The sequence below is a fragment of the Physcomitrium patens genome, chromosome 7, assembly GCF_059467195.1.
Source record: "Physcomitrium patens ecotype Gransden chromosome 7, ASM5946719v1, whole genome shotgun sequence".
NCBI classification, from domain to species: Eukaryota; Viridiplantae; Streptophyta; class Bryopsida; order Funariales; family Funariaceae; genus Physcomitrium; species Physcomitrium patens.
In genome coordinates this window covers 7,234,157-7,246,268 of record NC_143416.1, presented here as the reverse complement: position 1 = coordinate 7,246,268, position 12,112 = coordinate 7,234,157, and the positions used below count along the sequence as shown (strand labels likewise).

At 33.0% G+C, this 12,112-nt stretch overlaps 1 protein-coding gene across 9 annotated transcripts; it reads left to right on the top strand.

Moving 5' to 3' along the window:
* The first annotated feature begins 4,596 nt into the window (after positions 1-4,596).
* Positions 4,597-8,560, top strand: LOC112284203 (uncharacterized). 9 transcript variants are annotated; one of them, XM_024523788.3, is made up of 6 exons: positions 4,597-4,770; positions 5,244-5,311; positions 5,585-5,669; positions 6,740-7,460; positions 7,622-7,832; positions 7,989-8,560. In XM_024523788.3, the coding sequence occupies exons 4-6, from the start codon at positions 6,767-6,769 to the stop codon at positions 8,335-8,337; spliced, it is 1,254 nt and encodes a 417-aa protein (XP_024379556.1). In that variant the 5' UTR covers positions 4,597-4,770; positions 5,244-5,311; positions 5,585-5,669; positions 6,740-6,766; the 3' UTR covers positions 8,338-8,560. The 9 variants fall into 9 exon arrangements, with proteins under 9 accessions (XP_024379556.1, XP_024379561.1, XP_090107966.1 ...); XM_024523787.3 differs by lacking the exon at positions 4,597-4,770 and adding an exon at positions 4,796-4,998; XM_024523793.3 differs by lacking the exon at positions 5,244-5,311 and having other exon boundaries at positions 4,617-4,770.
* Positions 8,561-12,112: the final 3,552 nt, after the last annotated feature.

The following is a 12,112-nucleotide window of genomic DNA, read 5'->3' as shown; positions in this document are numbered from 1 at the left end:
ATTATATGCAAATTTGAAAAAATATATATTCTATTAATCAAAAGTAGAATTTTTTGAATGTATTATATCCAATAAAGGTATGTTGATGGACCCAAAGAAAATTCTAGGTATAACAAAGCAGGCAACTCCAAAGACAATATAAGATGTATAATGTTTCCTAAGATTTGTTAATTTCTATTAGATATTTATTAAAAATTACTTCTAAGTTGTTGCTCCTTTCACTTGATTGATATTCAAAGACAAATTTGAATCAAAACCTCAAGCCTAAAAGATTTTTTAAGATTTAAAGGTAGATTTTATTACAACTCCAATCTTACTACATCCATATTTCACAAAGACCTTCTATTTAGAAACTGATACTTTGAACTTTACATTAAGAACTGTATTATTATAGATGAAAAAGGATGAAAAGTTCTATCCAATTACATTCTATTTTAGAAAGTTTTAGTTATAGAGATCAATTATGAAATCCACAATAAAGAACTTCTCATGATTGTAGAGTATTTTCGTGAATGGCATCTCTTATTGGAAGGTACTATACATCATATGATTGTATATACAAATCACAAAAATTTGGAATATTTCATGTCAATTTGGATTTTGAATTGCTGCTAAGCACATTAGAATATGTCATTATCTTATTTTGATTTTGTGATTAAATATCAAATAAAGAAGCTATAAAGACTATCAGATGCTTTATTAAAGAGATCATATCTTGCTCCAAAGGTTGGAGAAGTAGTATTTAATTAGCAATATAACTTCGTCTTGAAGCCAAAACAATTTTGTCTTTAAGCTACTTTTATAGTTTCATCCATTGATTCAAGTTTTCTTGAACAAATTTGTACAATGTTAGTCCATAATTCATTAGTTTTTAATATGAAGCAATGTCTTAATAACAAGTTCAAGTTTATAAAAGATCTTTTGTATTTTGAAGATTGTTTATATATTCTAGAAAGACCAATATGACTTTGTGTTCTATAATCTTGTCATGATTTTCCAACTATATGATATTTTGGATATAACAAAATATTAGAACTTATTTCTTGAGATTTTTGGTGATTTCAAATATAAAAGACTATAAAGGATATTTTCTTCTTGTGTAACATTTGTTCAAGATTCAAGAATTCTTGACAATATTTTTATTGGATTATACAAATCTTGCCAATATTGAAGCATCCATAGTTTTTAGTATCAATAGATTTTATCACTTATCTAATATCATCAGCTACATTTGATGCTATCTACATTGTTGTGGATTGACTTACAAAGATAGTATATTTTATCTAGTGCAAAAGATAATTTTTGGAAAAAAAAACAACAATGCTCTTTTTTCATAATATATATTGATATCATGGCCTACTTAATGACATTATTTATAACTAAGAAAATTAATTTATATCAAAGTTTTGGAAATTATTTTTTAAGATATTGAAGGTGGATATCAAAAAAAAAATTATCTTCTACCTTTAAATTGATTGTAAAAAAAAACAAGTCAATCAAGTTTTATAGGAATATTTGCAATGTATCATGAATTATTAATAAGATAATTAGAACTTATATTTATCTTTAGCAAAGTTTATTTATAATAATATTCTTCATGCTTTGACTCAGCAAATACCATTTCACTCCAATTATGGTTATCATGCGAAGCTTCATTTGTTAGGTACATCAAAAGATGAAAATCCAACAATAGAAGATCTTGCAAAACAATTGTCATAGCTCTAAACAACTTTGAAGCTTCATTTATAAGCAAATCAAGATTCTTACAAAGTATCTTTAGATAAATTTAGAAATAAATCTCTTACTTTTTAAGTTAGAAATAAAGTATAGCTTTTCTGATGAAATATCAAAACCTATTGGCCTTGTGATAAGTTGAACTATCAAAGACTGTGGCCATTTTGTATTCAAAAGCAAATCAATTCAGTGGCTTATTGGTTGAAACTATCCATATTCATGAAGATACATTGAGTCTTTTTTGTTTCTTTCTTAGGAGCTTATTCAAAATTAATTATTTCAGAAAAAAATGCAACCATCATTGCTTTGTATTGAAAAAGATAATCATGTGGAATATGAGGTAGAAAAGATAAGTAAAAATATTTTATTCATTTGTGTAGCTATGATATCAATGAGCATATGTGAGAACTAATAGAAAATCTAATTATTGCAATATAATAAAGATACAAGAGTTTCATTGATACTATCCTCAAAAACCTAAATCTATTTCAAGATGATTTTTTTATAAAGTTATTGTTAGGATATTGTATATAATAAAGAGAGCACATATGAAATTGATTCTCCTTATAAAACTCAAAGTTAGAAAGAGAAGTAATATTACAAACATCCAACAAGAAGACCTTATGAATATTTTTTAAATATTTGATCAAATTCTTGATAGTTCCAAAAGATTTTTAAAATATTTTTATATGAAGATCTAGAAGATTTTCAAATTTTTTTAATGAAATATTTTAAATAAATTTCTAAATATTTTAAAAGATTCTAAAATGTTCTTTGAATATTCTAGTAGATTTTTAAAAGTTTGAAGATGATTAAGGAAGTTATTTGAGAAGCTTCCTAAGGTTGCTTCATCTTCAAGCAATATGGAAACTTCTCAAGAAGCTTCCTAATACCTAATATATATTGGAATCAAAGATGAGAAGATCCTTAGTCTCAACAATACATCTCTTGAAGATCTTATTCATTAAGCTAAATAAAATTGCTCAAATTGGTCAATTATTTTGTAACTTATAATATAATCTAAATTATTTTTTATTTTTTTATAATTCTCAAAATCTAGATCAAAATTTTGATTTTATTGTCAATTACAATAGTTGACTATTTTAAATTGTAAATAAAAACTTATATGATAATACTTCAATGTCTTTGTATTTTAGTAGAAACTATATCTTTTAAAAAACTTAAGATATGTAATCAAACTTAGATGAAATACAAATAGATGTTTGATAGTTTATATATATATATATATATATAATTTTAAAAAATTATTCTTATATTATAGAGAATTGAAACAAATTCTTTGATTTTTTCTAAAAAATAAAGATAATCACAAAGCAAAGAATTTAGTATTTTTTTAAATAAAATAAAAAATTAATCAAAAATAAAAAAATTTGTTTACCTACAATATAGACTATGCAACTAAGTTTTTATACATTATTGTCTTATAAGGGTCTTTTATCATTTTTTGAATAATTTTTTTCTTTTTAGTTTAAGATTGTTTGAGATTAAGATTTTTTTTTTATTAAATTTATTCCATGCCTGTAATAATATTACTAAGTATTGTAAGTCACTTTTAAAAGTATATTACTATATATATGTCATATCTCACCTTTTATCCAAAGAACAACATGTCTTTTTAAGATTTATATTTTTATTTATATATTGTAATGGTTGATACAATCTAAGCTCTTTACTTGCCAATTTTACAAATGACAACACTTAAGAAAAAAAATTCCAGCTATATTCTTTTTGATGGAACAAAAACAATTAAGCATTAATCTTTAAAAAAAAAAAAAAAAAAAAAAAAAACTTGTTTATACCATCTTATTGATAATGGCTGGTCTTTAATTTTTTAAATGTTACTCATAATAAAATTAAAAATTAACATATTTTCAAGAATCTACTAATATCATATACATGCCAGTAGGTTAATTGCTATTGATATTATAGTAAAGTTAGCACATTTTATTACCAACTTTAAATAAAAGTTATTTATTAAAAACATCCAAATTTCTTTTTGTTCTTTTTGAAACTTCTTTAGCTATATCTTTATTATAATTAGAAGTTCTACTATTCTACCTAACAAGTTTTTTATAAATTAGGTTTCAACTTTTTAAAGTTAAAAATATCAAATTTTTAGTAATAACAATAATTTTTTTAAATCTTTGGAATTTTTGAAGTAGGTCGGGGGTTGACTAAAATGATGTTGAGCTGTGAGCAATAAATAAAATTCACTATACTTGGAATAGGCATGCATGAAATATCAATAGGTGGCAGATTTTGATTGGTTGGGGTGAAATAATAGTATAATTAGGTGTCATACTTCTTGATTTTGTAAAAATTGAATTTTTGGTTTTGTAACCCACCATTGATTGGAATTAGATTGGCCTACATGTTGAAAATGGATTAAAGAGAATCTTCAGCTAAACATTTGTATAAATTCTATTTTTGGGCCAAATCGTGTGAAAACACTTGGAATCCTCCTCATTTCTATTTCTCTACATGAGGGTATTTTATATCTATTTTTACACTCATTGCAAATATTCTAAAATGCTTAAGTTATCAGAAATGGATCATCTGCCTTAATTATACAAATAACAGAAGAAAAGAAAAAGAAAAAGAAAACTATAGCAGAGTCAGGACATGTCCTGAAGAGAAAATTTGTACACCACAGTAAATTTCGATTTTTTAAATTTAATTTAATTTTTAAAATAATGATTATATATTAATGTTTTTCTGCTGCCCTCAACGCGGTGATAGGCCGCCAAAACTCTTATTTGTATTGAAATTGTAAAAATGATGTGAAAATGTTGTAAGCCGGCACCACCATGGCCCTCTCTCCTCACGACTGATTGGCCGGCGGATCTACCAGATCGATCTACCGGGAGGGAGAAATTCCGATTGCGAGAGAGAGAGATTGCACTGCATTGACTTGACTGACTGTCGGAGGAGGAGCAAATTTCTGTTGGCCTTGATGCTCCAAACCTGCTTTTTGCTGCTCTCGCGATGCACTTGCCGCTCATCGCTCTCCGACGGGTACGTTTCGATTTCTCACAAAGCTTTGGGGGTTAGAGATATTCCGCCATGTTAGACCTATCATCAGAGTGCATCGCTGAGGGAGGGAGGGCATCGTCGGCTAGTCACACTGAGAGAGAGAGAGAGAGAGAGAGAGAGAGAGAGAGTTCATGCTCCTGTTTTGAAGGTCGGAGGAGAAGGTGGTTTTGTCGTGCATTGGTGGTAGATCTCATTTTCGAGGCGGATTAGGTCGCTAAATTTCGTGCTCTGCTTCAGCGATCTAGTGTGTCGTGTTTCTCTAGATAACTCCTCGATCGCCTTGCTTTTTTTGTTTTTGTTTTTGGTTTTTTTTTTTCTTGGTTTGTTTTTTGGTTTCGTAATCCGAAAATCAGCTTGTTTGGTAGAGGAGGTGAGGTGATAGCAAGGTTCGGCGCTTTGAATTTCACCGACTTCTTTGTTATCTTGGATTGATCCTCATTCCATGTGAATTTCAGGCGTAGTCGGATTGAATTTGTCATTTGGTTTGACAAATTTCAAGTTGCATCTCTATAACCGCTTATTGGTATGAAAATCTATCAAACAAAATAAATTTAGATGTGTAGTCATGCTTCTGTGTGAGACGCGTTCGCATAGGTGATCTCTTATTCATTTTTGTTCTGCCACAACTCTCTTATCAGTATGTCAACAATTGTCGTTCGAATCATCCTTGTCTCTTCTTACCATTCTGGACTCATTTGTTTATAGTGCAATATTAGTGTCATTGGTACTTCACAATGTCAATGTCCTCAGATAGCACAGCTCTGGATTTACTAAGATTATGTGTAACCTAATGCAGATTGAAGGGAGGAAATCGGACGGTTTTGGATTGTAGTTGTAGTGTTAGATGTTACTTGAACGTGCTGCACTGAGCTTTTGCGGAGGTATGTGGTTTTGCAGTCGAGCTGCTACTATTAAATCAGTGAAAGGTTGTTGGTGTCAAGTCTCGCGAACACATGTTCGATGATACTGCCGCTGCAGGAAAACATAGTTTATATGTATTAAAGTAATCGCCGAAATGTTGATGCGTTTCTTAGCTTGAACTTACTTTGCTTCTTCAAAACAACTTGTCCGTTGATTTACTATGCAATTCTACCGATCAAGTTAATTCATCGTTCTATGCCCTGAAAATTTTCAAGTAGTCAGTTGTTCTCGTCAGTACTATATAAGGGAATTTTTTTTGAACAGTAACTTCATCAATTTGTAGTGAATTCTCCGAGCTGAAAAGATTCAAATGTGTGTAGTCGATTTTGATCGAGTTGAGAATCGTGCTTACGGTCAGAGATGCTTGCTTGTTGATTAATGGGTGTGCATAATTTTGTGATTCATAGATTTCTTGCTCTGAAGCTGATAATCAGTCAGAGCGGATTGGAACAATATAGACCGCACCTTCAAAGCACCTGCTTGAATTGTACTTGTAGTGTGCAGTCAGTTGTGTTTAATACTTTCCAAACTCCGTGTAGTTTGTTTCCTAAACTTGCACCTGCGGTCAGACTGTCTATCTGTTTCCCAGCTGTGATATCTCATCCATTAGTTTGAATTCGTCTTTAATTGCTTCGAAGCTACACGTGCTCATACGTGGAAAGCGTGTCAATTCATGAAGAGGCGCAGGATTAGACAAATAGAGGTAGTATGTTTTCAACGCTTCCAGAATCGTTTAAATTTTTTTAATTCAGTAATACAGCTTCAAGTACTAGAGTTTCCATGAAACTATTTTGGTCGGTGCAAAAGCTTCCCGTTGCGCTTCCGAACATATTGGATCACGGGCAAAGCGGCGGTTCTCATACCGAACAAATCTGCCCCTGTTGATCAAATTCTTGTTGCTGTAATCTGGATACCTGTATATCGTAGGTAATGTATTCCTTGTTGGTTCTTTTGTTTACTAATTATTGTACAGAACAGTAACCCTGGTTTCACAGTATGTAAGTATTGATGATGTTGTGGACTGACTCAGGACATTGACTTTTGAGCTGGTGTTACAATGAAGTATGCTCGGACCAGACAGCATGCAGCCGCCACAGCAATTCAAGCAGCCTATCGTGGCTATGCTGTGCGTCGCACTAAACCTCTAAAGCATCTACGAATTATTAAGAGTGTGCGGACTGAACTCCAGAGACTTGAGTACCAGCTTGCATCTGACCCTCGACTGCTCGAATCGCTGCGTAAAGACCCCGCAGAGAGACTGAAATGGAGCGAGGGAGCCATGGCTCTCCTGTTGCAGCTGGACTCCATGCAAGGAGTGCACCCCGTGGTTCGTGACAACCGAAAGACTCTGACTAAAGAAGTTATTTCGTACCAAGAGTATCTTGACTCTACGGGTAAAGCAGGTTTCGGTGCTAGAGATCAAGCAAAACATGGTGCTGCACCTCCGGTACCACCTGCTAAACCGCACATGCCGTATATCCACAATGCTGGTCAGGCACCGCCACAGAGTGTACCTGTTTATGGTCAACAGTCATATCCTACAGCAAATCCACCTTCTTATTCTCCAACGAATGTATCATATAGTCAGTGGCCACAGGGATATAATCCTCAGAGTCATGTACCATATGTTTCAACGGGTTCAGGCCGCACGCAACCAGTCGGTTCAGTACCTCCTAAGACCGCATATCCCGGTCCCATACCTCCTCCAACTCAGTACTCTGGGCAATCAGAGAATTTTTACCCTACTGCAGGTGAGATTTGCGAGGTCCATAATTCAGGTGCATTGTTCCGTGATTGCTGGGATTCGCTTCTCTCTTTTACAAGTGCTTGTTTAGTGGCACTATTGTTTTGATTATTCTTCTTAGCTCAATCCTATCTCAGTATGTTGTTGTGTTGATTGCGGATAAACCAGGCAATTCCCGCTATGAGTATGATGCGCGGTTCCCCCCAGGTACAGAACCCGATGTAATAGATTTGTTCAGAAGAGCGGATGTTGACGGAAGTGGAGCTATTGATACTTTGGAGCTGCAAAGGATTCTGTCGTTAAAGTTCTTCAATTTTAGTCGCAAAACTGTGCGCCTCATGCTTCATCTTTTTGCAGATGACACTACTTCAAGTTCCAAGTAAGAATTAGTTGCCCTTTCCTGCAAATTTTCTGCATATTTTCTACTTCAACAAGCACATCCATACTCAGTTGAGTCTTCAGTGACAATCTGGACCACATTTTTTACCTTTTTAAGTACCTTTAATTACTACTGCCTTTGTGTCGTGTTTTTTAGACTTGGACCAGAAGCATTTGCGAAGCTGTGGAAAGAACTAAGAAAATGGCAGCGAGTCTTTAAAACCTTTGATCACGACAACAGTGGTAGTATTGATCTGCCTGAGCTAAGGGAAGCTATGCTAAGCCTGGGCATCGGGGTCACTCCACAGGTGCTACAGCTTCTTGTTTTTAACTATGATCGCAGTGGCATGAACTCCAGCATAGCATTTGGCGACTTTATTGAGTGTGGGTTGATCGTAAAAGGCTTGACAGAAAAATTCATTTTACACGATCCCCAATACACAGGAGCTGCTAGAATTGACTATCAGGCATTTATGATGATGGTCTTACCTTTCATCGTATCCTGACTTTGCAACTTTGCGCACATTAGTGGAGTTTTGATGCCGTGAATGCCTTTCAGAATGAGATTGAGAACCTGAACTAGTAATTGGTCACAGGCTATTCTGTATCAATACCGGGCTCCCCAAGTGGCTCAGCCAATTATTTTACCTATGCACCCATCTGTACACTGTAGGAGCAATGGATTTGTGACAGTTTATCGTCAAATGACGTTGATGCCACATCTTTTCATATGGTGGGATTGTTCTGGTGATGCTGATGAATTCATGAAGCTTCTCTACCTGCCCCCACTTACACCACGAGGCTGATTGTATGAAAATTTACTCGACTTTTGATTGTGAATGCTGAACTGGGAGTGTCCTATTGCAATCGCGGATATACCAATTTGTTTACTGTATATTAGTATCGTTATTCGATGTTATAAATTGACTCAAAGTTTCTTAAAAATCGACTCTCTGAAATAGTTCAAATACAATGCACACTTGCTCAAGAAAACATGCTGCAAAGCATCAGTTGCTAGGAGATAGAAGGACCTGGCATCCCTGTTACACAGCCGGTAGTTTTGGGCTCTATTATGGTGTAACTGTGACTGAATCCTCTAGCCACTTATAATTAACACTTGGAAACTATAGCAAGACAGCATGAAATCTGGTTCCAGAATCCTAAGTATATGGAACTTGAAACATGTGTTGTTCACTCTCGTATTTATGTACGGGGGCTTGCAGAGCATGATGACAGAAGCAACGTTGGTTGGAAACTTTAGCTTCACAAGCTGAATGAAACACAAATAGCAGGAACGAAACCATCGCGAGAAGACAAGAGAGCTTGATGTGCTGACGATTGCAGCAAAGAATGAAGCCTTAGCTTGAAGGTGCCGAACAGGATCGTTGAGAAGACTAGGTTCTCGATCAGTTTAGGGGATGCGACGCAGCCACCTGTTGGCGCCACTGGAGCTGATGACCGTCAGCCCCGCTGTGGTCATGTACACGAGCAAAACCATTCAAAGATTTGTTAAGAAGCTTGGCCTAGTGACGCAAAAGGAAGTTCGAGACTACTTGCCGCATGACTACTTGTCAATGTCCTTCATGAGCACTTGCAGCTCATCAACGCGCTGTCCTCGAAATCACTCGTTTCAACCTCGCTTCTATTTGTCTTAGGTTCAAGGGAATTGTGCAGTCGCGAAAGACACAGTGTGACTGTGTAACGCAACAGCACCTTGGCGAATTCACGATGCTATGACCTTGCTATGTTGGTCAAATTCTGAGCGGCATTCGAGCTGAAAAAAGCAACATCGCTCAATCTCGAAACACTGATCTCTCCCTCCCCCTGAACAGCGCCGCATGTCGAGTGCCCATACCGACTCAAATTTGCACCGTGCTCAGAATTGCATCCAGCGTTGAAAGCATGTCACGATTGCTTACGGACTGTGTCGGCATGCATGATCTTCATTGACGTGTCGGCCGAAACGTCGGATTATTTTCTTCTGAATCCAATACTCTCTGTGCATGGCTTTCAACCGCCAAATAGGGGTTATCAATTGTAACGAAAAGCCTGGCGGATCAAATCCAATTCGTATTTATTTAAGTAACCCTATTTCTGGTTTCATATAGTTAATGTTTAAAGCCTCCATTGCTATACCAATAGCATTCTCAAAAGAATCAATTGCTCATTAATTAAATTGCAAGTTAATTGGAAGCTTACACTAACTCAAAAACACACTTGCTTTAATTAGAATTTTTTGGCTAAAGAAAAGTTAGTTTGTCAAGTCTCCCATTGTTTTAGTTTAGTATTGATGACAGTTGGATTATTTTTAATAATATTGTATGGTTTTACAACATTGATTGTTGGAACACAATAGAAAACCTATTGTAATATTAGTCATGGTCGTTCTTGTTCACTTTTTCTTTTTTTTTAATACAATATTACATAGGATTTCTTTCAAATATTTTCCAACAACAGTTACATGATTCACAACATTCTTTATCACACATGGTTTTCAACAATTGTCTATTTTGAAAAATCAATTTTCTTTTAGTTGGTGTCTTTTTTAGTTCTTAGAAATTTAAACAAATATATATATATATATATAGATATATATTCTCCAATATTATTATTATTATTATTATTATTATATATAATACAGCTTAAAAACAACTTTGCTTGAATGATATTACTTTCAAATAACTAATAGAATTGTACCACTAGGATGATCTTATCTAATTATCAATACATTTTAATTACAAAGGTTATTATTAGAAAATTTTATAAATGCTATTTTAAAAAAAATACTGACTTTACATAAATATTGAAGATAAAAAAATTAAAAAAAACTAAGAAATAGACAATTAGAGTCTAATTATTAAACTTGTGATATACTTTTTGAAACTGCTTCTAGCTTTCAATAAATCACACATAGTTAGAGTCATTTATCATGTGTTTAAAACGCCAGTAGTAGTAATTTTATAATATGTACAAAATTAAATTACAATATTTTAAAAATCAGTGATTGTGGGGTGGTTATTTGTTTTTTACATATTAGTGCATGATTCTTTTATTTTGTTATGCAAAGTCTTAAAAAAATTCCAAATTATACTTACTACTATTTAATGTAACGCCTAAAAAATATTGTGAATATATTTTGAGCAAATTTGAACAAACTTGGTTTACATAATTTAAATTGAAATAAACAAATTTTGTAACACGTCTTGTTTAATTTTTCAACTTAATTGTACTTATTAATGTATTAAAAAATCGTAACCATTTCTAGATATAAAATTGTTGTGTTTGTAAAATACTGTGGCACATGCATTATTTATTGCTGAATACATATTCCACTCAACACAAGTAGAAAATGAGTGTTTGTCAAAATATTGAAGGCTAAAAATATATCAACAAATAAGAATGATCTGTATATTCATAAGTTGGTTAAACAATGTGTAATATATATATATATATATATATATATATATATATAATCAATATTTTTGTCAAGGGATTGATCAATTGGAGCCATCCAATCAAACCATTAAGTTGTGCTTTGGGCTTAGGTGGTAATTGTAAAATGAAAGTTTGACAAACTTTACACAATTCATCTCCTACAAACAATCCCTCCACACTTTTTAACTTCCACAACATGTAGATGATTCTAAGAAATAGAGGTTCCTTGTTATGGTTTATTTACAAAGTTTAAAATAATTTGAAACAAATATAGTTAATCAATTATTTTTTATATTTTTGAAAGTATTAGATGTAATTTTTAAAAATTGTACAATTCATTTATTCAGTATTCTATCTTAAGAACCTTTACAATGATGCACTGTCATTTTTTTGCATGCTTCAATTCTTGAGGCATCGAAGTGGGTTTTGGTGCCGCCCACATATCATGTGAACATGTGCCTTTTTGTTGTAAAGAGTGAAACAATTTTATTCATTTCTAAATATAGCTATCAAATGGACAAAATTAGATGGGGCAAACAAGTAATATGCTTATTTATTTGTTTATCTAGCTTCAGTGAAAGAATATTCTTTATAATTAAACAACATATTATTTTTATTTTTATTATTGAATAAATGGTAAAGTAAATAGAATATGGCCATTATGTAGAGTTTGAGGATGCATGATGCAAGAATTATCCAAAGGGACCATCGGAAATTCAAAAGAAAGAAAAAGAAAGACGGAGAAGAAGAGAAAAAGAAGGGTGTCTTTAATAGAGACAAGCCAAGTCCAGAAAGAAATAGATTTGTGCAAAGAAAGAACAGCTGATGCGTTCACACTACAACATG